This window comes from Sceloporus occidentalis, unplaced genomic scaffold (assembly GCF_023333645.1).
Source record: "Sceloporus occidentalis isolate IW3139 unplaced genomic scaffold, rSceOcc1.0.p SCAF_7, whole genome shotgun sequence".
Taxonomy (NCBI): Eukaryota; Metazoa; Chordata; class Lepidosauria; order Squamata; family Phrynosomatidae; genus Sceloporus; species Sceloporus occidentalis.
In genome coordinates this window covers 47,441,313-47,467,876 of record NW_028316987.1, presented here as the reverse complement: position 1 = coordinate 47,467,876, position 26,564 = coordinate 47,441,313, and the positions used below count along the sequence as shown (strand labels likewise).

At 41.7% G+C, this 26,564-nt stretch overlaps 1 protein-coding gene across 1 annotated transcript; it reads left to right on the top strand.

The window, feature by feature from the left end:
- Positions 1-3,040: 3,040 nt before the first annotated feature.
- Positions 3,041-25,446, top strand: LOC149309704 (CKLF-like MARVEL transmembrane domain-containing protein 7). The gene is given in 7 exon segments (XM_089532883.1): positions 3,041-3,190; positions 17,131-17,304; positions 18,102-18,200; positions 20,217-20,298; positions 25,167-25,201; positions 25,203-25,367; positions 25,369-25,446. Coding segments are annotated over 7 exon segments (783 nt in total).
- The last annotated feature ends 1,118 nt before the right edge of the window (positions 25,447-26,564 follow it).

Here is a 26,564-nt window from a genome sequence, read left to right as displayed (position 1 = left end):
TCCACGTGCTGTTATGAAAATTACATACCTACACAAACCACAGAATATTCTTGCTAAAATACTGCAAACATTTTCAAATGTTTTTATTCCATTTGTATTAAAAATATTTAGTCAGTTTCTTCTGTGTGAAAAGGTGCACAGAATGTTTCTCTTCCTCTCATAATATTAGAATGTAGAGATCCCTTGTTCTGTACATTCAAGTCATTTCCAATGGAGGTTTGCCATTGCTTTCCTCTGAGGCTAAGAGCGTATCATACATACACACACTGCTCTGGAGCAGCAGAAAACAAGCTTGCTCCATCCTCAAAGAGCTCTCCAGAGTCATAGTCCAACACTCAAACCATGACATCGCACTGGCTCTTACATTTATGTTAACAGTGAGCTTTCACTAAGAGAGCTGTCTTGAATAATACTCTGAAAAGGACACATATCTTAAAAGATTAACTGATAGGATTTTAATACAGTCAGCCCTCTGTATCCATGGATGTGGCATCCATGGATCCAACCATCCATAGTTTGTATATATATTGTGTGTATTAAATTCCAAAAAGCAAACCTTAATTCTTCCATTTTATATAAAAGACGCCATTTTACTACACCAGTGTATATAATGGAACGAGAAGTTCTGGAACCAAAACCAAGCAGCTACCAAGGGCCCACTGTATTTATTGGAGGGTGGATGTTAAGGCTACTTCATAGACCAAACAGAAAATAAAAATCAACTAAATCTGGACAAATCCCACCATCAGGACAATCAGGAACACATAAAATAAGCATAATCTATCTTTACACCCAAACAGAGAGCCAGTGTGGTGTAGTAGTTTGAGTGTTAGGCTACAACTCTGGAGCCCAGGGTTTGATACCCAGCTCAGCCATGAATACCACTAGGCAAGTCACACTCTCTCAGCCTCAGGGGAAAGCAAAGGCAAACCTCTGAACAAATCTTGCCCAGAAAAACCCATGATATGTTCGCCTTAGGGTCGCCATAAGTCGAAAATGACTTGAAGGCACACAACACACACACAATATTGCAGCAAGTAGTACAGCCTAGTTTGGATGTCTTCTTATCTCTTCTTAAGCATTCCATCTTGTGACTAAATGCAGACTGTTTAGCTTTGATGCCAAACAGCCTTTGCTCCTTTCCTCCCATGCAACCTGACCAAGAATTCTGGAGAACTTGAACACTTGCACATTTTTGTTTTCTTTGCAGCCTTTCTGTCAAGGCCTAAAAAGGCCCTCAAATAGATTTTGGATTCCCTCACCTTAAGGCCAACACTACATCTGGCCTTTGTGGGTGGTTTTCATTTGGGGTTGTTTCTGAGTTTCTTGTGCAAAATACAGGTTTGACAACCCCTTTCTCAGACTACCAATAGCATTAAATATTTGACAGCAGGAAAGCCAGCATGGGTTAGTGATTTGAGCATTAGACCAGGGTTGAACAGGGTTTGAGTCCATGGAAATCAGCAGGTTGATTTTGGGCAAGTCACACTCTCTCAGCCTCAGAAGATGGCAATGACAAACCCCTTCTAAGGAAACTTGCCATAAAAAATCCATGATAGGGTCACCATGAGTCCAGGGTAACCAGATGTCCCAACTGCCAAAGCAGGCAAGGCACCACAAAAATGAAGGGCATTTGAGAAAAATGATGCACATGACCAAAGAAAAACTCAAAACACGCATATAGATATAAATCCATGCTTCCTAGTCCTGCTCAAAATAGAAGGCATTTTTGAATTCCTCTTGGACAGATGGCTGAAATGGAAGGTGTGTCCTGGAAAAGGAGGATGCCCCTGGCCATGGCGGTTTGAGTTGGAAAGGCCCACAACAACAGTAATAGAGGTTCTCAAAGGAGCTTGGCCTCCTGTGAAAGCTCAAGTCCTCAAGTTTAAGGGAATAATATACTCTGGAAAGGGTGGGGGGGATGGCTTTCCGGGGTCCCAAATCCTGTCCTCCATTTCAGCCTTTGTCCTTAAGGAATTCCAAAAGGTCCTCCATTTGGAGCCTGACTAAGAAGCATAGATTTTATATTTCTCTGTTTTTAGCTATTCTTGGGTCATGTCCCACATTCTTCTGGCATGTCCTCCCTTTGGAGCCTGACCAAGAAGCATGTGTTTCTATTTCTGTGAGTGTTTGAAACTTTTCTTTGCTCATGTCCTCCCTTTTTCTGGTACATCCTCCCTTTGGAGCCTAAGAAGCATGCCTTTCACTTTTTATGAGTGTTTTCAGCTTTTCTTTAGTCATGTCCTCCCTTTTTCCTCAATGTCCCCCCTTCTGAGCCTGGACAAGAAGCATGCGTGCCATTCTCTTTCTGTGAGTGTTTTTGGCTATTCTTTGGTCATGCCACACATTTTCTGTCATGTCCTCCAGTTTGAGCCTAATAAGCATCCCTTTCTCTGTCTGGGAGTGTTTCGAACTTGTCTTTAGTCATGTCCTCCCTTTGGAGTCTGACCCAAGAAGCATGCCTTTCTTTCTCCTTCTGTGAATGGAGCTTTTCTTTGGTCGTGGCCTCCTTTTTTCTTGCATGTCTTCCCTTTTGGGCCTGAGAAGCATGCCTTTCTCTTTCTCTGAGTGTTTTGAACTTTTCTTTAGTTGTGTCCTCCCTTTTTTCTGTCATGTCCTCCCTTTGGAGCCTGAAGCATGCCTTTCTCTTTCTCTGAGTGTTTTTGGCTAAGTCTTTGGTCATCATGTCCCCTATTTTTCTGGCATGTCCTCCCATGTGGGCCTGACTAAGCATGTTTTTCTCTTTCTGGGAGTGTTTTGAACTTTTCTTGAGTCCTGGCCCAAGGAGCATGCCTTCCTCTCCTGGGGGAATGTCTGGGGCTTTGCTTGGGCCAGGGCCTGCCCCTGTGGCCTTTGCCTGCTCCTCCTTGGGGCTGAGGAGGAGGAGGAGGAGGACCACATTTGGGGGCCCCTCCAGCTGTGCCTGGGAGGCCCCGGAGCTAGGGCTTGCCCTGCCCAGTCCCGCCTCTGGAGCCACAAGGGCAGGCAGCAGCAGCAGAAGGAAGGGGGGAGCAGGGCAGAGGGCCAGCGCAAGGCAGGCATGGCTCCTGGGACGGTGCGGACCGAGTCCAGCAGCGGAGGCTCCCCGGGCCCTTCCTCCTCCTTCTCCTCCTCCTCGGGGCCGGACTCAGGGCTGCTGGACCGAGGCTACGCGGGCTCCCGCTCAGCCCTGCTCAAGGGGGCCCAGATGGTAAGGGAACTCCTCCAGCCCACTCCCCCAATGGAGGACCTGCAAGGATGGCCACAACCACCCACACAAGGCTCGAGGCAGTCTCAAAATGGAGGACCTTTTGGAATCCTCCCTGGACAGAATGTAGGACAGAGTTGGGGCTGCAGGAGCTGGCCAGAGAAAAGCCACACTTTCCCCCTAGAAACAGAAATGCCTGCTCCTGAGTTCCCTCTTTAGGAAGATCCTCCTGGGGGGAAGGTTGGAATGGAGGGCACGTCCTGGAAAAGGAGGACTCCTGGGCAAGAGGGGGACGGGGGCACTGGACTGGCTTCAGGATCTGACCAAAGAAAAGCCAAAAGCACACATAGAAACAGAAAGGCATCTGAGGAAGTAGGCTCAAGTTTACGAAAGTTCATACTGCCAACTTCTTTTAAAGATTAGTCTGTAGGATCTTGTAGCACCTTTGAGACTCACTGGAAGAAAGAAATTGGCAGCATAAGCTTTCCCAGACTTCAGTCTACTTTCTCAGATGCATTTAGATGCAATAATAATATGTAGAGCTATCTTGTAGCACCTTTGAGATATAAATGCATGCTTTTTTGTCATGCTCAAAATAGAGGGCCTTTTGAGATTCCACTTGGACAGGAGGCTGGAATGGATGATACGTCCTGGAAAAGGAGGACATCTGTCACCCTGTTTAGGAGGGTTCTAGAGGGACAAGCTTCATTCAGCAGCAGCAATAATAAGACTCCTCTTAGCCTCCGCTTACCCCACCACCAAGTTTCTTGGTTTGGAGTTTCTTTCTTTCTACCACTCACCAGCTGATTAAACTTGGTACTGCTGCCCACTCTGTTGGGCAGAGGGTAATATCAAACCATCAAACATTCAGAAAGCACATGGAACTGCTGCCCCAAGCCTTCAATCTCTAGGAATTGGTGCCAAAGTCCTCCCTGTGAGGGAATGGGACTGGCCTAGAGGAGTAGTTATCACTCCTGAGATCCCTTTTGCATCTATATGCAGGGCAACCAGAGACACCTCCTCCTTTCCCTAGACACACCCTCCATTTCAACCTCCTGCCCAGGAGGAATTCCAAAAGGTCCTCAATTCTGAGCATGACTACAACGCATGGATTTACATTTCTGTGAGTGACTTTAGCATTTATTTGGTCATGTCCAATGGTTTTCTTGAATGTCCTACATTTTGTGGTGCCTTTTCCTTCTTTGTGGTTAGGACATCAGGTCCTCCTGGTGACATGCAGTTGTTGCATACCCTCCCCTTGAGGTGGTATAATGAAAACCACAAATAATCAAATCCACAAAAATCAAAGCGACAAATGTGGAGGGCCAACTGTATTACTGTCTTTTCTAATGATTCATGCCTTCTCATGATATGGCCAAAGTACGACAGCCTCCATTTGGTCAACTTGGCTCCCAGGGACAGTTCAGGCTTGATCTGTTCAATGACCCATATGAAAATGTTATTTAAATAAGTTCAATACCAACCTAACTCAACACATGTGTAGATTTCACACATACTGTCTCACACAGCCACACTCAGAACATGCATCAATGCTCACAGATACTGTTTCACGCTCAGTAATGCTCTTTCATTCTTTCTTTTACACATTTACTCATTTACTCCCTTACACACAAAGTCCTGTAGAAACATTCATTCTTTTGTCTTGTGTAGACGTGAGTATATACAAGTATGTAAAAAAAGAGAAGAGTGTGACAGAGGAAGAGGAGGGATCATCCTCCATGTCTTGCACCCTCTTTGAGCAACTCTAGCACACACACCCCAGGGGTCCCAACCCAGTTTGCGAACCACTGGCATAGTGGCTTATCCTTTATCTCCCTCTCTTTTCCACTTTCCCCTCCCTTTTCCGTCCCAGCCATATGCAAAACCACTGAGATCAATAGACAAGACAGGAAGCGGCCTTTTCAAAATCTCAGTTTAAAAAGAGAGTGCCTACCTTTCACACAAGCCTTCAGCTGGCACAAACCAGTGCTATAATGGGAAACTTTGGAGTCCAGGAGTTTATGATTGTGTGTCAGTGTATTCAACAAAAGTTGGATCCTTGAGAATTTGCCCAACCTGGAAGTGCCCCCTCCTGTCTGCCCACAATTGTCCATCTCTGGTGTATACACACACATGGTAAAGGGTGCCATTCTACACCATAATTTCATCTATAATAATAAATAAATACTAGCCAATTTGTTAGGATCATCATGGCTGCATTCCTAATCTTAATCACATTGCAATAAATTCTACTGAGCTCTGGTGCTTTCATCTTACCTTACCACACACGGTTACCAGCAAAACACAATGAGGTCTCCATAGGAAAATCTCAGCCATTTTGAACAATGAAGCCAAGACAACTGCTAAAAACTCCATCAGAGAGGGGGAAATACCCATTTCCTGCTTGGCTATTTCCCCCCTGTTATCTGGCTTTTCTCTGTGCTAATCTGTCAGATGCAACAGTTAAACTTGAAAACATTTAAAACTTTAATGCTTCATCCTTCAAGTATCCAGGAGCTGTGGCAGACAGCATAGTCCTTCCTGCTTTAAACAAGTCCTGAAATTTTATTCCCACTGCACCCTTTTCCACAGTCCCAGTGGTCTAAGCGGCAACCAATGTCTCGTATAGGAGGAAAGCTACCCAGGCTTTCACTCACTTATTTGATGTTGCTTCATAGTGTTGTTTTCCTAACTAGAATCTTTCTGTTCATAGTTCTCAATCAGACAGACAGACAGACAGATGCATGTGTCCTGTGTGTGTGTGTGTGTGTGAGAGAGAGAGAGAGAGAGAGAGAGAGAGAGAAAGAGATAACTAGGGATTTAATCCTATTTTATTCTCCTACTTTGCAAAGGCATATTGTAGCACCTTTGAAACCACCTGGGAGAAAGAAAGCATAAGCTTTCCTAGACTTCAGTCTACTTCCTCAAATGCATCTCAAGAAGTAGGCTGAAGTCTATGAAAGCTTATGCTACAAACCTCCTTCTTTCTGTCAGCTTCAAAGGTGCTACAATATTCGTTTGCTACAATACACCTTTCCATACACTACACTAGCACTCCCAAGTCTTTGAAGAGATTCCCGTCCATGCTAGGCTGGGTGGGTGATAAGTCTCAGTTTATTAATTAACTATGAGTAGGATTTTGATTCCAGGTCTAAATCTAACACTCAGATCACCATACCACATTAGCTCATAGTTAATTCTTTAACTAAAAAATTAATAAACAATTTTGTGGTTCTCAGAGTGGGTTGCAGGCCAATAATACAAAAATACAGCTAAAATGAAAAGAGTGGTTAGCACCTGTTAGTGACATATGCACTCAAAAGTGTCTTTTTAGGCAGGGCTGTTGTTGTTGTGTTCCTGCAAGTCATTTCTTACTTATGGCAACCCTAAGGCAAACCTATCATGGGGTTTTCTTGGAAAGATTTTTTCTGAGATGGTTTGCCATTGCCTTCCCCTGAGGCTGAGAGCATGTGATGTGACTAAGGTCACCTAGTGAGTTTAATGACTGCATGGGGAATTGAACCCTGGTCTCCAAAGTAATAGTCCAACACTCAAACCACCATGCCACCATTGGATATGGCACAGAGATGGTATTTTCTAACCCTTTTCACCCTATACAACCCCCCTCCCTTCACAGCTATCAAGCCACAGGAGGGGATGTTGTTGCTGTGGGTAGGTGAAAGAGGGGGAGCCAATTCTAATGATGAAGTGCCGCAGGTCTTGGCTCTGAAGGGAAATAAAAGTAGGATGTACTCCATCTCTGACTGCACCCTTGTTTCTTCTCTGCCTCCAAGCCAAGCTGTTGCTTTCTGCCCCTTTTTCTCCTACCTGCTGGTAAGCAGCAGCAGTTGCCCTTCTGGGGCTAAAATCAGGTGAGGATATGGGACTCTGCAGGCTCTGCCAGCATGGTGTAGGATTTCAGGCAGTATCAACAAAATAATAATCAAATGTAATAGAGAAAGACTTAAAAGATAATCCTGAAAATAGTTATTTTAGTCTTTAGGCAAAGCATGTCTCTTTTTATTTACATGGCCAAAGGTGTGTATGTGTATAATTTACATGTACAGTAATTGACACAAACCACAGAGGGCTAAGATTCTCAGGTCGAAAACATCCTGCAAAAATAATCTGGTCTGAGTCTGCTTTAACTACCCTGGTCCAATGCTAGGAGATTCTGGGAACTGTAGTTTTGTGAGACATTTAGCCTTCTCTGTCAGAGAACTCTGGTGAGACAATAAATTACAGTTCCTAGGATTCCCTAGCACTGAGCCAGGGTAGTTAAGGCAGTCTCAAACTGGATTATTTCTACAGTGTGTTTTGGACCAGTGTCCCTTAACTGCATGATTGTCAAGTAACTTATAGGCATATAGGTCTATTACACCTGACTATCTGTACTGGCTTCTCCATACATTTCCCAATGTGGAAATGCTTTCCATGTAGGAAATCAGTGATATGTAAAGTCACTATTATTATTTCCTGGGGATACCTTTCCTGTTATTTCTAGCAAAGCAGTTCATAAGGAAAGGTGACAAATATTATTATATAAGGTTCTGGCAAATAATTAAGTTGTTCCCATGAATGTAGAAAATAATGTAAAACATCTTTTTCACAGTGCCTCTAATAGCAATTAGATTTTTAAGATCTTTGCCTGATGAAGAAGCTAGTGGAGCTTCAAAAGTTTGCAACCTATATTTTGTCCATTTTGGTTGCTCCAATATTACTGTTTTGTGGATTTTTGAAGTTATACTTTGCTGCATGGCCTACATGGCTACCCCTGGATATGTTTTCTATTAACAAATGTACATGTGCCCAGTTTCAATGCCAGCTGCTAGTGGCACTATTCTCTTGGTGTGTCTTCTTACTCTGGGCAGAAAGCAAGAGCAGGAAACAACTTCTATGGTTTTGTTGTTGTTTTTTGTCTTTCTCTGAACCATTCTTGGATTCAAAGAGCCAACAGTAGAAAGTCACAAATTCTAGTAGTGTTGTTAAGTGAGCTCTTGTGCAACAACCAGCAGAAGTTGTCTTACAGTGTCTGCAGCACAACATATCAGGGTGCAATTTGTATGTGAAGTGATGAATGAGGAAAGTTAATGTTATGGCTTATAAAATCTAGTGTGGCACCTTAGTTGTAGCTATGCTGCCTGGGGGTGATGGGGTTGTAGTACAATGCAGCTGGAAGTTATTCGATGGGGAATATTGCTCTACTACAGGAATAGGCATAATGCAGGTGGCATGAAACATAGCCCCCATATATATATTGCCTCTGAAGCCCCTTTCCAGTCCCCTAATGCCGCCGGCTCAAAAATTGGTGTGATTTTCTCACAGTTTTTGTGCCAAAATCAGACGGAAAATCTGCTAAATATATAAAAACATGTGAAAGTACCTCCAGCCCAATGGCATATCAGAACTCTATGCTATGCCTCTATTTTCCTCTGCAGCCCCCATCAAAATGCTGACATTTGCTATCACCATTTTGAGAGGGGCTGCAGAAGAAAATATAGAGGGGAATTGGCTCTTGGTCCCTACTCATTTGCCAACCCCTGCATTAAAAAATCTTGAAAGAGGAGCATTTGCAGTAGCACATAAACTTGAATGGCTCCTTAGAAAGTCTTGACAGAAACTGTGCAATTTTTTATCAAAAAATAGTAATGTAAACAAGTACATATATGGATGTGGCATCACTTTCCTCTTGCAGTGGTTTTCTAGAAACACCTCCTTCGATGAGTAGAACTGGCTTCCTACTAAAGAGCACCTATGAAGCCCCCATCTGTCTTCCATGTGGCTAGGCTGTATTTTGTTTTTTTAATGGAGGTTTACTTTAGCAACATTTGAAACCTTCTGCATTTAAAATCTCTCAAGTGCTTGCATTAGGAAGGACATAAAGGACAACCCTTTCCCAAAGCAGAAATCTGTTCTTGATTTTCCTGTTAAAACTTTTATACAAGAAACATATTGAGTAGGAGTTTTTCGAAAGACAGACTGTATAAATATTAGGAGAGTTGCAATGATTTGCATGGCATTCTTGAAATCACTGGTGATGTTCTAGAATACTCCCCAGAGTCATCTCTAAAACAGGAACTCCCAACAGTGTGCTTCCTGTGTAGAAGCAAACTGGAAGTTGAGGTGTTTTACTGTCAGCTAGTTCTGCTAAACATGCAACAGTCAAAAGTTCAAAGTAACATACTGTTGGAAATAGTGACCCTTATATTTAGAGGTTTAAACATGGCATTGTGCTCAAGTGCTAAGTATCATGTTGCAGTCTGTTTTGTTGCAATTCTTGTCTTTCATATTCATATAGGTGTATATTGCTGATGGCTGGATTCCAGATGTTGCTGGGGGAAATAATTTTGAGGCTCACTTTTTTCTTTTTAGGATTTAAATTGCCTCCACCTCTCTGAAATAAAACTTTTTTGTCCAGAAAATTTTAAAAAATTACATCTATGATGTGCTTTGGAAATGTGCAAGCTTTCATAGTTTTTTTAGTAGAAAGATCAGCTTTACTGTTGGTTGTTTTCTTTTCTCTCTCTCTCTCTCTCTCATGATTAACTTTTTGGGCTACAGCTCTCAAAGTCCCACACTCACCTGTCCCTAGCTGAAGGTTTACAAGATGTAACCTTGTGTTCCTTATTTTGTCAAGCCATACAAGCAGCTTGAAGTAAAACAGAGCAAGCTGTAGTGATACTAGACAGTGTACTATCATGTTGTGTATTATTGCCATTATTTATCATGAGGAGGAAGGGGTCAGCAAAAGCCACGAGTCCCCTGTAAAGCAGCAAGATGGAAGCTTTGGCCTATGGGCCTAATTTGCCCCACCAAGTGTTCTCATGAGGTCCCTTTCTCAAATTCACACATAATCTGGAGATATTCATTCATGTGCTTCTGGCCTTTATTAGATCAGGTACAATAACTGGACTTTAATTCTATCTTTGTCTCATACTGAAGTTTGGTTTTTTTTTTTTAAAAAAGTATTTTGCTGCAATCTTATTGGAGCATCGCATCTTAATAAGTGGATTTAGGTCTGCAGGAATTAGACTTGCACAGTTGCACAACATCCATATTCAGTAGAGGGCCACTATTACATACTACAGTATGTAGTAGAGCTGGCCCAGTGTGCACAACAGGACTGACTGCATGGGTCCCAGTGCACATCACATCTGTCCTGAAGTGCATTACATCAGTTATAGTATGTATTGAGCACCAATGCATATCAGGCACTCTTGCCAGGGTCCCATTACACATCTTCACAATTCAGCAACCAGATTTTTAGCACCGCTGCTACTTAGCTAGGTATAAGCAAAGTTACATTATGAAAAAGGTCATAAAGGATTCTGGCATTTAAAAAAAGTTATTCAAATGCTCCTAGAATACAGGTAAATGACACTCTAAGCATACTAGTTATAATGCAGAGGTGAAAATACACGACTCCCATTGTACTTTTATGTCTAGTGTTCATAATCATTGCTAATGACACACATTAAACATGTGCAATGTAGTAGAACAGTCAACTGCTCAGTTTTATTGGAATCTTAATAGTAACAAAGTATGTTCCTCAAACAAACCAGTAAGATAAGGAAATAGTAAAAGGCAGGATGTTTTTGATCTCTGCTAAACATGTTTGGTCATTTTACCTTTCTCCATCCAATTTTGCTGTACATGTTGGTCTCATCCAGCTGCAAGAACAAGCTATGATTTCTCTTTATGGCAATGATGTTAGGTGAATCTTGGCTCATTCACTTCCTCACCTTTCTCAGCCTCTTTCTATAGCTATAAGGAGGAAGTGAGAAGCTTCTGCAACCTTTTTTGATTAATGGTTTAAGTCTTAGATAGAAATTATATGGCCTTCCAGATGTTACTAGACTTCCAGATACCTTAGTTAGAACAGCCAAAGGTGCTATATGTGTCAGGGATGATGGGAGTTGTAGCTCTTCACCTCTGGCTCGAACTCACCACCTTGTTACGCACCGGCGCTGACCAGTTTTGGTCAGTGGTTAAAGCTTTGCTCTAAAGCAGCAGAGTTACAGAGAATAGGCTGAAGACCCTGACAAACTCTCCAAGCCTTCTCACTCTTGCTTCCACAGAAGTCTTCCCACTTCTTCAGGATCCAGCTGGCTCTTGTATCTTCACCCAAGACACCAGACAACTCAGTAGTCTTATATAAAAGATCTACTTTATTCTACTATATACAGCTCCAAAACTATCCAATACAACTCCTCACTACTATCCACTACTACCCACAAAATACATTAGGATTCATAGCCATTATTATAGTCCTTGGATCATACCACCCACTCTTGTCAGTATCCACCCAGTGGGCGTGTACATCCATTCTCATTGGTTCTCTTGTTTCTACCCAGAATTAATGATTTCATCATCTCAGCCTTGACCATTTAACAATTCTCAGGTGTGTTCAATTATCCACTTTGCATTTCTGTCCTTGGCATTCAGGACTTGCTAATTGCATTACCTTTTACACCTGTGTGGCTTCTAATTGCTTCTGCTGAATCACCCTGACTCTCACATACAAGTTTTATTTCATTCACTGTATATCCCATGTTGCATTTTCCTTAACAATGGAGATTATCGCACTGCGTTCTGAGACTGTTCTCATCACGTGATGAGAACAGAACGCATTTGAGTATACCGCACGTATGTGTTCCAATTGGGTTCTCAAAACGCTTAAATGTGTTCCAAATGTGTTCCAGGAGGGTACAGATATGAATGTGTTCCCAGAGAGCTGAAACGTGATGAGAACGTTCCAACAGAGGTGTGTGTGGTATTCTTATCTGTTCTCAAATCCGTTCTCTCATTCCTCCGTCTCCTGATTGGCTGAAAGAATGACAGGCAGGGAGGGAGGCAGGCAGGCGAGCGACTGCAATGAGGGAAGGTGTGTGTGTGTGAGGGGGGAAAGAAGGAGGGAGGGAAGGGAGGAAAGTTGGGACAAGTGAGAGAAGAGGAAAGAAGGGAAAGAGAGAGAAAGAGAGAGGGAAACAGAGGGGCCAGAGCAGAGAGCAAGAGGGAGAGGGTCTGGCTGCTTCTGCGGGGGCCTCTAGTGTCATGTCCAGCGGGGCTCCTGTGCTGGCAGCCTGCAGGAGGCAAGGATGGCAGGGATGCCCAGGACCTTCTCCTCCTTCCCTCCAGGAAGGAACCCACAAAAGCTCCTCTGTTTGGAGCAACACACAAAAGCAAGCAAACAACTCCCAGAATTCCATAGCAAAGAGCCAGACAAGAATTAAAGCGGGGAGGGAAGCTCACAGGCCCCACCTGGAATATTGTGTCCAGTTCTGGGCACCACAATTCAAAAAGGAGCGTGTCCAAAGGAGGGCGACTAAAATGGTGAAAGGTCTGGAAACCATGCCCTATAAGGAACGACTTAAGGAGCTGGGGATGTTTAGCCTGGAGAAGAGAAGATTAAGAGGTGATATGATAGCCCTGTTTAAATATTTGAAGGGATGTCACATTGATGAGGGAGCAAGCTTGTTTTCTGCTGCTCCAGAGACTAGGACCCGGACCAATGGATGCAAGCTCCAGGAAAAGAGATCCCACTTCAATATTAGGAGGAACTTCCTGAGAGTAAGGGCTGTTCGACAGTGGAACACACTCTTTCCTCAGAGTGTAGTGGAGTCTCCTTCCTTGGAGGTCTTTAAGCAGAGGCTGGATGGCCATCTGTTGGGGATGCTTTGATTGTGATTTCCTGCATGGCAGAATGGGGTTGGACTGGATGGCCCTTGTGGTCTCTTCCAATTCTATGATTCTATGAAGGCACACATTACATGCGCACACACACAGGAGGCAAAAGGCTGACAAGCAGCCAAAATGGGGAATTGGGATGACAGCAGAGGACTCTTCTTTTCTAACCGGTTTAAAGAGCTGCTATGGCTGCCGGGGCTCTGCCCTTGGCCCAGTCCCCTCCCTGGCAACTTGCTTTTCTTCGGCTTGAAGAGACCTGCATGGAGCTCCTCCTTCTTCCCAGCCTTGCAAAGGAGGTTTGGGATGTAACCTGCAAGGCTCATCTCTCCTCATTTCTCTTTCTCCCTGCCTTCCTCCCGATCCCTCCTTCTTCCCTCCCTTCCCTCCCTCCTCCTTCCCCCCCCCTCTCTCTCACACACACCCCTTCCCTCACTGCAGTCGCTCGCCTGCCTGCTTCACTGCCTCCCTGCCTGTCATTCTTTCAGCCAATCAGGAGACGGAGGCGGCCTTGGTGGAATATGTTCTCGGAACGGTTTCAGGAATCGCTGTGCGGTAAAATGCAGTTCTGATCACGTTCTGATCACGTTCTAGTTTACTAATGCAGTAATATCTGTTCCAGGAACGTTCTCATCACGTGATGATAGGAACGTTCTCAGAACGCAGTGCGATAATCTCCAATATGTTGGGAGCTGCAGTTCAACAACATCTGGAGGGCTTCATGAATCCTACCCCCTGTTTAGGGTTACAGCTGAACCATAAATGATTGTTAATATTAACCATAATTTATTAGAACAAGCAAATTTTATTTATTTCTGTAGACTCTAGTTAAAGCAGACTGCTGTTGTCCCGATTCAGATCAACTAACAAAATATAATTCATACGAAATAAATTAAAAAACGATTCTTCACTCTAGCATGCCACAAGGAGAAGGGGGTTTACATAGGCTCATTTTCAGAGTGAGGAACCATAGTTTATGTTTCATCTGAATGCAATCATTGGCTTTGAAATGGGACTGTATATGTCTTCAAGTTGCCTGGGGACTTGTGTCAGCCCCTTGAATTTTAGTGTTTTCCCAGGGAAGGAATACTCACAGCTAGTTTTGTCAGTTTGTTCCTCTGAAATATAACCTACAGCACCTGGTATTTGGGTTTTCTAATCAAGGCTGACCCTTCTTCGCTTCCAAGATCAGACAGGATCTGGTGCCTTTAGGGTATACTTGATAAATAATGTCATGATTCAGGCAGCATTTCCCTATCCCAAATGTCTGCTGCCTCTGTCACATTAAGAACTTAACATATAAATTGCCCCGCAATAATAATAATGACTAGTGTTCTTCAAAAATTAGATGTCTGCTTTGTGGTGTTTTTAAGTGTCTTTCTATACCATAAATCCATTATCTCAGTACTGTAATCCAAATAATAATTTACATTGCTGTATTTAAAGTAGTGCTATGCATGGCAAATATCATAGAGCACTGGTTCTCAAATGGTGGGACAGAACTCCCAGGGGTATGCAAGAGTTGTGCAAGGCAGACACTAGGCTTGGAGGCTCTGACCCCTCTTCCCAAACTTTTTTATGTGTAAAATTTACACATGCATTGAGTTAAATATAGAATTTAAACTGTTCTAATTTATATGAAGTTATTTCCTTATAAAATGTTAAAATGTGAATATATAGGAATGTGCAAATGAAAATATGTACACTAAATAGTTTTTTTCATATACTATGTCAAGTGGGGGAAGCGACGTTTGCATGTAAATGTAAAGCAGGGTGCCAAGGGTAAAAAGTTTGAGTACCTCTGATGTAGAGGTAAATATCCAGGATCTGTTTCTTTTCATAAGATGTTTAGCAAACATTAGCAAGACTACTTGTTGATCGTACAAAACAACAATGGCTTTGTACCATTGCTTGTTGATGCCTTTGTATGTATATGCTTTCTTATTAAAAAGTTAAAAAATTCTTTTTAAACATAATCACATAACATGTTTGTATTTTTTTTTTAATATGAGGTCCTTCTCCTGTAATCCAGAATGTGACAGTATGGTAGGAAACAAAATTTGACATGGTGCCTGATGTCATAAGTCTTCATGTAGGAAAAAAATGCACCTGCATCTATCTTTAACCCTTCTCCTTAGTCTTGGTAGCACCAAATATATCTGTATTTATATTGTGACCTAAGGGTGGCACTTTTGATACACTCTAGATATTGTTGAATGATGACTGCCTGCAGCCCTGGCCTGCATTGCCATTGGTGAGGGATGATGGAAGTTACAGTTCAACAATATCTGGAGGGATACATGATTTCCACCCTGACCTAAATCCAATGGCTAGTCCTAACTAGGGCCTCATTCCCACTTACCTCTTGATTTGCTTCCCGCACCGATTCCTGAAACCGGTTCAGCAAACAGTGTGGTTCTCACTATGTTTGCACCAGTTTCAAGAATCAGTGCAGGAAGCGTCAGACGTGGTTTCCCCACCATGTCTCCCTACGTCCTCCTGGCCATACTGGGGGTGGAGGAGAGGCTGGAGCAGAAGGAGAGAGGCAGGCCGGGAGGACTGAGGACGCAGCATGGAGGTATGGGCCAAAAAGCTGCTGCCAGTGGGAACCAAGACAGTTTCAAATCCGATTCTATTTCGTCTGGTTCCCACTTGGGCTGATTAGATTTATTTCCAAATAAATTGATTCAGCCTTAAAAAAATCCCATTTTACCTGCGTCTTTTTGATGCGGGTTGAATGGGTAAAAATGGGTAAAAACCATGGGCCCCCTTTCCGAATCACTGAACCATTGTGGTTTAAACCGAATTGAGATCCAGTTTAAACAGTAGTGGGAACAACGCCTAGAACTGATTCACTGAAACTGGGATTTACATAGATCTTGACCTGACATTCCCCAATTAGTTCAGTAGGTCAGCTCTGGTTATCACTAACAACTGGATTCAGGCTTCTTAAGTCTTATTGAATTCATATTGACTTACAGGGTCAGATCCAATAATTGGCAAAGCTGAAGTCCCTGCTAGCATACTTACACCCATCAAAGGATGCAATGCAGAAGCTGCTCTTCTGTCACCACTTCCTCCAGCCAGAGGGTTCCTAGGAATCATTCCACTATGAAAAGCTCAGAATCCTGATTCGAGCTATATGCCCTTAGTTCCCACTGGAAATTGATCCTGATCCTCATTTGATTGATTCCAGGGGAAATAAAGCACAGCAAAAGCAAAAATGCCCAGGGTTTTTGGTAGCTGTTATTTTAAGGTTCTTCTGAGGGGAGGGACAAATGGCAGAGAGGTGACGTTTTGACAGATCCACCATCCCCCCCTTGCAGTGCTGCCTGTGTTTTTGTGTTCTTTAAAAAAATTAAATTGATAAAATATGTGATTGATAGAATATGTGATTGTTTGATTTTGTAACTATTTGCAAGGCAAGTAATTGCAAAATCAAATTTTATTTTTTAATTTATAAAAACCCCATCGTCCTCCCCTTCATCCTCCTCCTCCATCCCCCTGGTGCCTTCCTTCCTTCCCCGCTTGGCTTTCCCAGTGCCTCCTCGCTGTCCCTGGCCTTGGCTCTCTCCCCTCGCTGGCTTGTGCTCCATCACCAGCTTCCCCCATTCCCAGCTTGAAGCAGCACAAATGGGGATGAAAAAAAGAAAACTGATTCAAATAGGGAAAAAATAATAATCCCCTTTTATAGTGAGAATGAGGGATCTTTTGAAATCCGTTACAAACACGGAGTGGATCTGTTATTCTGCCAGTGGGAATGAGCCGCTAGTTGCACTTTCATTTCCAGGCTACTGCTCAGCAACAGGGGTGCACTTGGGTGTATTATGTTTGCTGTTACACACCTGGGGAAGGTATGGCCACCTCTGCTCCCAATGTAAGTTGTTCCTATTTCCCCAGGTATAAGGCAGTTAGAATGACCTCGAACACATCCCTGCAGATGAGAAGTTGCTACTGTTGTGGATGTGTAGTAATGGCATTCCATATTGCCTTCAGCAAATTCCTTTGAAGTACTTAACACGGGTATAACCAAGGGTATGTCACTAACAGGGTCCAGGCCATATATAGTAAATTTGCTTAGGCTTATGCCAATATGTCCTCACTCTCAGCTCTTAAGTTTTGTCATCTTCCTTTAATTGAAATGGTTTTCATTTGACTTTTCAAGAATTCCTACTTTAACTTTGAACATTTTATTTCATTTGGAACTTGTTTCTTTTTGCATTCCTCACACAGCCCTTTCTTTGCCAATTGACTTTCAGTTATTGCTGCTGATAGGATTCATCTGCATCAGAGCCTCCTGGTGGACAGATCACAGTACTTACAGCTTTTTTGAAATTGTCTCCATCTGTGACTTGGTTATGATTCTCATCTTCTACATTGTCTACATCTTCAGAATCTACCGAACACTGACCTGCATCAACTGGCCACTGGCAGTATGTTTTTAGTCAAAATTACTTTTGTCGGATTTAAGAAGCGTAGTACTGTATCACAAATTGTGCTTTGACTCTTCTAAAAACAACCCAAACTTTTAAAATAAAATAGTAAACACTTGGACAAAAAAAGTGATCCATAGGCATCACATTTCTATATGAAATTCAAGGGCATACAAAATTAAATCTACATGACTCACTACTGACAGCCAGTTCATGATGGCAGTACTCATAGAAAGATAACATCAAGATGTAAAAAGGACCCTTGTGTTGCTCCCTTTCCTTGATTTAACTTGGTTATTTTTTTTAAATATAGCAAGATTCCCATGAATCTGGATTGTTTGGGAGATGGTTTGTGAAATTCTCTGCAATTAGCTTGTTGAAGGGAGATCCCTGGGTGTTGTTCCTGCTGCTTGATTTCCATTCTGATCCTGTTATCAGTTGATGGTAGAGCTTGGAAATGTTACTTTGGCCCTTTACCAGTGGACTTTACCTAGACATTTCTCTTTGGTCTCACCAGGGGGCCAGAGGCAGAAGAACAGCATAGACCACTCATCTGATAGGCAGAAGTCCAAACCTCTGACTGTGTGCCTGATGCATAACTGATTGAGGTAGAGAGGATCCAGCAGTATCTTTGGATCCTGCCTTTCATCCAGGAAATATTATCCAAAGTGAATCGTTTTGGGTTTCCATCTTTCCACAATTTGTTTCCAAGTATGAGAACACTTTGGCTGGGTTGCCTTTAAATGATTCACACAGAAATGTTACTTCTAAACTGGATTATGCATGTTTATTTTCAGGAATTTCTCCATTACCTAATAGGTACCATCTTGCTTCTCATTGCATCTATTGTGGCAGCAGCAAAAAGTTCCAATTCAGCAGGACTTGCAGCTGGAGCGGTGAGGCTGTTTGCTTGACAGTGCTTTAAGGAATTTACTTTCATCTGGTCACAGGTGCCTTTGGTTTGTGGAGAAGGGTGCCTAATTTTTTTCATATAAGCTGCTCTTTACACACATATAAGGTGATAGTATATCGCTTGTATCATAAACCCCTAAATTTTTGGTTAATGTGTGGGGAGGTCTTGCATACGACCTTGACTGGAACTGTCTTGGCGGCTTATGCTAGGTGTAATGGGTTTCTGACAACATAAAGTTTGCTAACATGGTAGATGAAGGGAATGCTGTGGATGTAGCATATCATGATTTCAGTAAGGCCTTTGACAAGGCCCCTCATGATACCCTTGCAAACACACTAGTAAAATGCGGGTTAGACAGTGCTATTGTTAGGTAGATTCGTACTTGGTTGACTGGCTGAAACCAAAGGATGCTCAGCAATGACTCCTCTTCATTCTGGAGAAAAATAACCAGTGGGATTCTACAGGGTTCTGTCCTGGACCCAGTGCTATTCATCTTTATCAATGACTTGGATAAGGAATATAGGGCATGCTTATGAAATTTCCAGATGACATAAAATTAGGAGGGTTAGCTAATACCTCAGAGGACAGGATCAGAATTCAAAGTGACCTTAGCAGATTAGAAAACTGGGCCCAAACTAACAAAATGCATTTCAACAGGGAGAAATGTAAGGTACTGCACTTAGGCAGTAAAATAAAATACACAAATATAGGATGGGTCCTACCTGGCTCAACAGCAGTACATGCAAGAAGGATCTAGGAGCCTTAGATCAAAAACATTGCAGAAATAATCAAGTTTGAGACCACTTTAACTGCCCTGGCTCTGCTCGGGAATTCTGGGAACTGTCGTTTTGTGAGACATTTAGCCTTCTCTGTCAGAGAACTCTGGTGCCACAATAAACCAAAATTCCCAAGATTCCCAGGGCAGTTAAAGTAGTCTCAAATTGGATTATTTCTGCAGTGTGTTTTGGACCTTTGTGGACCAGAGACTGAATGTGAGAGACTTTGTGGCTGAAGAGCAGGGTATAAATAAATAAATAATAACGTGAGTTGCAATGTGGGGCAGCAGCTAACAAAGCCAGTGCAATTCTAGGCTGCATCAGTAGGAGTATAGTGTCTAGATCAGTGGTCCCCAAACTGTGCTCTTTAGGGGGATTTTGGACTTCAGCTCCCAGAATCCCAGACTATTGGCCAAGATGACTGAGGCTTCTGGGAGCTGAAGTCCAAAATCTCTTAAAGAGCACAGTTTGGGAACCACTGGTTTAGATTAAGACACGTAATAGTACCACTCTATTCTGCTTTGGTCAACCTCACCTGGAATAACTTGTCTAGTTATCTTCCTCTGCTTATTTCTTTTAGTGGAGTCCAAACCGGAACCCGGAGCTCTGCATTTCCACAAACCAAATGCAGTAACTCTTGTGCTTTTTCTCACAATCACAAGCTTTGCTTTTGATCAAGTCTGTTCCTTTGCTGTAAAAGAACCAAGTGTAGCCTCTGGTCTTTTCACCAAATGATTAGCTCATCAAGCTAATGATTCCAACCATATGCTTGATATCTTATTAATTTAAATAGAGTTTTGTGTTCTTAATTTAAATAGAAGCTCCAGAAAACATTCCCAGTGGCTAATGTTCAGGGTCCTTTACTGCCAGACTTTCCCCCATAGTGTGAGAGGTGTAAGGTGTATGCAATAGCCATTTAAAATGAAAATACGTTCACCAAAATTATGCCTCTGCTGCCAGATCCCACCCTGGATGGTCATAGCATGGCAACCCTGCAGTCAAGATTTCAAAGCTTCTGGGTCATAACTAGTTCATGAAGTACGTGAATGTTCATTAATTCAGCATTTGGAGTGTTCATAAAACAGCATGGTTAAATAGTTTTATTCATGTTCAAGAGATTTTATGCCAGTTTGGTGGATGCAAATTTACATAGTTGATACATTTTAAATATACTTGATGACATAAGTAATGTATAGCTTTTGCTGTTGTGTCCTTTTAAACAGGCTTTTGGCTTCTTAGCATCATTCCTATGCATCTTGAGCATATGGCTGTCCTACAAAGTCTCTTGTGTCACTCAGTCAACAGGTGAGTATTGAATTGCACCAACATTGGGTGTATCCACACTGCATAAGTACTGCAGGTCTATCCACTTGTCATGGCTGCATCCTGTGGAATCCTGGGATTTATAGTTTTGTGAGGGACTTTGCATTCTATGCCAGAAAGCTTTAATGCTGTAATTCAGGAGAGTGTACTATTAAAAAAAATATCTAGCATAGAGATTCTGAGTTACTTTCATAAAACCGCAAATCCCAGGATTCCATAGGATGAAGCATGACATTTAAAGAGGGATGAACCTGTTCTAGTTGTGCAGTTTAGTTGTGAATAAACCCTAAGTCTACACCACACACTTTGACTCACATTATTTAACTTTAGATGATCAATAGTTTGCCTACAGAGAAAACTGACCTTATTACAGTCTATTTGCTCAACCTATTTGATACCTTATCAAGTGGGGAGTCCACCAGGGAAGAATATAATGTGACTTCTAGTAACATTCATTGGAGGTGGACGTAATTCTGCCAATCTCTACCCAAAGTATTTTTAAAGGGTAAGTGGAGTGAAAGTGAAGAGGCAGAGGTTCCCAAATACCTCAAAAATTTTCACATACATTTTTAAAACAGTATCTTCGATCCAAAGTTTAATTTAACACATATAGTGCAATGGGACATTGCCATCATCATGACAGATGTCAGTGTAAACATAGTATTGGATGGTGCCATCGCCTGTCAACTATGTGATGGAAGAGATATAGATTGACATCAGAATCTTCATGTCCCAAAAATTTCCAAAGCTTTCTTTGAAAATCAATTACCTGGTGTTATTTATTTATTTATTTGGTGGCAAGTTGATCCTAATTTCTTCTCCCCTTCTCTTTTTTTGTTTTGTTTGTCTTTTAGATGCTGCTGTGTGAGTCTTTTGCTGGGCATGGCATGTGCACCAAATCATGGAGGTTCCATACTAAGATAAGAGATAGCAGGGATATGCATGATTGAACATTGTATTGGTGATCTGCTTCTTCTTGGCTCTCCAAGCCTTTTCTTAAGTTGACTGACTACCAGAGTGCTTTCTCCTGGGACTTTTTCCATCCTCCTTTACCAGATTGGGAGCCACAACCATAATCTCTACACTGCTTAATGCCTGGTGCTTACAGTCTGTCAGCCAACATTTTTGGATTCCACAAATTCTGAAATGTCATACTTAAGTATCCTGGTGTATTTTCCCCCTTCAACAAGGAGAGAAACTACCATCGTTGGAATATAAATGCCAGGATTTTATTCCTGCTCTGAGCTAGCTCCGCTTTCTTTAAAACCACCTGGGAAGAAAATGTGAATTAGCAGCTGCCTAAAACATTGAAGGTTGTAAATGTACTCTGCTTCTCTTCATCTATGGCAAGGAATTGCTAAAAAAAAATCCACAATGAAGCACAAACCATGACATCCTTAGTAGAAATGGACATGTCGGCTTCTTATGACTGCCTCTCCTAGCTTTGGCACCTATTGCCAGAAAGAGTGTTTTATAAATTGCATTTTTAACTTGCGTAATGTGAATATTTCCTCAGAAATGAACCTATGTTCCCTTTGTATTTTGAGGGCCTTTTTAGTTCATTGTCAGTATTTTATTCATGACAAAATTTTAAATGCAGTTATCACACCTCATTCTGCCATTTACATCATTTTCTGATGGATTTGATGTGTATTTCAGGGATCATCAGCATTGAGATTTGCACCTTTGAGACAAGTGGCTCATTTGGTGTAAAAGACTCTAGAAATATTGAGTTCAATAATCTTCTATTTTTAAAAATGAGCAGTTAATGATTGTGGCCTGTTCCTGTGACAGCTGTTATAAAAGAAGCCTGAGAAGGCTACGAATTGGAGGTACTGCATTGCAGTGTTTCAGTTCATTCCTCTTGGGCAGATTCCAAAGGGTGATGCTTGGGGACAGTTGCTCTCCAAGAAAAGAGTGTAATTGTGGTGTCCCACATGGCGCTATCCTATCCCTGATACTATTCAATATATATATGAAGCCAATGGGAGACATCATCTGAAGGCATGGGCGGGGTGTTATCAGTATGCTGATGACACCCAGATATATTTCTTAATGCCTCAGTCGTCAACTTTGAGATGGTGTCTCTTCTCTCAATGATTGTCTTAAAGCAGTAATAGACTGGATGAGGAAAAACAGATTAAAACTGAATCCAGACAAAATGAACCCAGGTATCGGGATACAACCTCCAGTCCTGGATGGGGTCACACTCCTCTTAAGTTCTGTATTCTCAGTCTCTGGGGGTGCTCCTAGATCTGTCACTCCAAATGGTAAATGCAATGGTCAGGAGTGCCTGTTATCAGCTCCGGCTGATACACTAGCTGTGCCCCTTCCTGGAAGTCAGGGACCTTGAAAGTGTAGTGCATGCACTGGTAACCTCGCATCTTGATTTCTGTAATGCACTCTACATGGGGCTACCTTTGTGCTTGATCAGGAAACTGCAATTAGTACAGAATATGGCAGCCAGATTGGTCTCTGGGACAACTAGATGAGACCATATAATACTGATCCTAAGATCACTCCACTGGCTGCCCATTAGTTTCCAGGTGCGGTACAACCTTTAAAGCCCTAAACGGCTTGGGTCCAACCTATCCTTAGGACTGTCTCCTTCCGTTATAATCCACCCTGCATACTCAGGTCCTCTGGGAGGAATGCTGCAACCTATAAAAACTAGATTGGCTGCAACCTCCCAGAGGACCTTTTCAGCAACCGCTCCCAGATTATGGAACGGCCTGCCAGATGAGATCCGTCATATAACCACCTTAAACAGCTTTTAAAAAGCTGTTAAGATGGATCTCTTCTGGCAGATCTTTCCTGAACAGATATCCGGCTACCAAGAAGAATATCTAATTATTGGACCTGATCTTTTGCTGTATGTACTATTATTTTATTCTGTATTATTTTAAGTTATGTTTTATACTGCAGATTCTTTAATGGGATTTTAAGGGGGGTAGGATTGGGGAATATGGATTGTGTATTTTAATGCTGTAAGCCGCCCTGATTACTATGCACAGAGGGGCGGGATAAAAATAATTATTATTATTATGTATATTTTTCCTTTCTGGGATCTCGTTTGCTTGATGTTTAGAATTCAGTTGTTTTGTCACTACAGATTCCATTGCACAATGTAGAATGTGGCTGCATTTTTGGGTCCCACAAATTGTGTTCAAAATACTGCTGATGCTGAACTTATTAAAGAGCTGCATGCTTTTTCAGGGTACAGCAGAAGTATTTAGTCACCCCTTAAGCCAAACCTGAAAAAAATCAAAAACCAAAAAAAGGTTGCAGGGAAAAACACCAGTTCCAAGTAATATTCTTCATAGATTTACATTCTGCACTATGTTTTCACTTCAGTTTGCTACAGAGTTAATATGCATCTTTTAAAATTTATCATTGTATTTGGGGGAAAGAACACTTGTTTCCTTTGTACAACAACATCCCACAAGCTGTTCTATTAGAAAAATAGAAAGACTGGAAAATAGACTGGAAAAACAAAAAATATAAGAAGTAAAATCTTCCTCTGCAAAGTTCATATAGATCAGTGCTGTCATTTCAGCTTTACCCTCATCATTGTCAAATAAGAGTTGTGTTAGCACTTTTACTGCATAAAATGGAGCACTGCATTACAAGAGGGACACTCCACTCCAAAAGGCTGTAATCAACCAGAGATGGTTCATGTGAGGCGCTCTTTGTCAGTGATTTGCTTTTGCATGATGAGAGGCCAGGCCAAGGGCTCAAGAGCTGAGGCCATTACTGCCAGACTTGGGGAAAACCTTCATTAATATTGCATACGCAGCAGTTTATCACGCATGACAGCAAAGCAATTATGGTCTTGGCACACTTCAACTTCGCAAGCCGTAAGCAAAAACAAGGTGGGGGGTAGACGACCCTGCCCCAACCCTTTTTTAAACAAGCAAGGATGTAATTTGTCCTAATTTTGGTGCATCTTTTAAATTAAGATGCATTAAGATGTATTAACAATGGAAACAACAGAGAATTTTAAACCAGTATTAAATGTAGTAAAAGATGACAGTGATATAGTTAGGTTGTTGTTCTGTGCCTTCAAGTATTTTCCAACTTATGGCAACCCTAAGGTGACCCTATCATAGGGCTTTCTCGGCAAGATTTGCTCCGAGGAAGATTACCATTGCCTTCCCTAGAGGCTGAGAACATGTGACTTGTCCAAGGTTACCTAGTTTCATGGCCGAGTGGAAATTGAACCCTGGTCTCCAGAGTTGTAGTCCAACTCTCAAATCATCACACCACACTTGGCACAGAAGAACAGAAACAAAGTACAGGAGAGCAGTAAAGAGGAGGTATATTAACAAGTATTGTCAATTACCGAGAATTGGAATCAAGCCTCAGACAGAATCTTGCCTTGTTAAGATATTAGGGGGCTCTCACCAATAAGCGATTTCCCCCCACTTTAGCGCAAAAGATCCAAGATGTTGCATGATACTTCCATTCTAATATTGCCCAGTTATCCTTTTAAAAATCATAGCAGCTCCATGTATCTAAAGCATATGTTAGTTAGGGAATACTCAAAAGAACAGATACTCATCCTTAGATTTAATGGTTCTAACAATTAACTGGAGACTTTTTCAGGTTTTCTCTAAGGCCATGTGACATTTTGGACATGCTCCACCATGCAACTCTTACTATGACTTCATGAACGGATCATAACATCAGTCTCTTGAGAGCTATTTTTCATCATCAAAACTAAGTTCAAATACTCTTGCACCTTATTCTTTGCTTTGATATATTTGAAAAACATAAACAGTGTTCTGGAGTTGTGTTTTGGAAACAGCAAACTAGCCCAAGTGTTTTTACAGTTTGATTATGTTCTATAGTGTTCTCAGGAGGCTTTTCAAATCCCCCACAATTCTCCTGATTCAAGGAGGCATGCCAAAATTAACCTACATACAGTGTGCGTGGGAGTATATCTGCTAGTAGCAGCTGTGGAAAATTCATTCAAACTACCTAAATGGCAATGTACTATAATTACTTTGCACTCTATAGCAACAGTAGAATGTTTCATGGACAAGGCTGATAACAAGTTTCTTAATTATTTGCATTAGCTTCAGTTCATATTACCACAACCCTCTATGGTGGCAAACTTATTTACACTGAAGGGCATTTTAGGCGTTTTTCTCTTCTTGCTCTAGAAGTGGCAGTGATAAATCAGGAAAGCAGACAAAAGTGACTGGACAATGGCAAAAGCTCTCCCTAGCTGTTGTTTTATGGGGTTTTTTTCTGTTTTCATGTCTCATTTTCTACCAGGCTGTTGTGTTGGAAGAGTGTAGTTTGATAATAAGGGGCACTCAGAAGGTCCCAAGTTAAATTCTTGACATCTCCAGTTTTATAATGCAGCAGGATATGGGAAAACTTTTGCCCAAACACCCTATAGACCAATTAGTGTAGATAATCCTGAGCTGAGGGCGAGAGCCTTTTGCAACCATAAAATGGTTTCCTATAATTTATTCAAACAATGAACCATATGACCAAGCTTATAAGATATTTAATTCCCTAAGATGAACATGAGCATCTAACTTTTCTATTACAGATATTTTTAACAGTAAGTAGAGTGACAGTGAAGAATTGCCATTTCTTATGTGAGGGAAGATGGAGCAAAACAAGAGTCAAACCTTGCATAATAAGTACTTTTCCTCACAGCGAAAATGCAAAAACTATCAATATTTGCTCAATTCAAAGAACAGGTAACCTGGTTCTAATAGGCAGCAAGAATAATTCATGTGTGTGTAGAATGATAACATACCAATTCCTTTCCACCATACACAAAATGAGAGATACTAGTATTTCACATGTGCAGCTGCCCAATTTATATGGCTATTGCTTTCATACATGGGCCTGGTATGTAATACAATTAATGCACATAAAAATTAACAAGCAATATGACACACAACCATGTGTAAATAAATCTATCAGAGAGTGTAATGTAGCATCAGGATGGACTCTCAGCTTCAAATCCTAGTTTAGCACCTGTCAATATCTTTTAGTCTCTTCTATCCCACAGGGTTTCTGTGAGTATAAAGGAACAGGGAGTAGGATGTATATTCCTTGGAGGAACAGAGGAATACAAATATAAATAAGTGAAAGATACTGCAGAGTGGGCAACAGAAATACTATATTCCAGTCTGGTGGAGAAGAATAAGAATACAATGTAAAAAGAAGAAAAAGCCCATTCATTGCAGAATTAGTAACAGAAATACCACAGGAATTAGGGTACA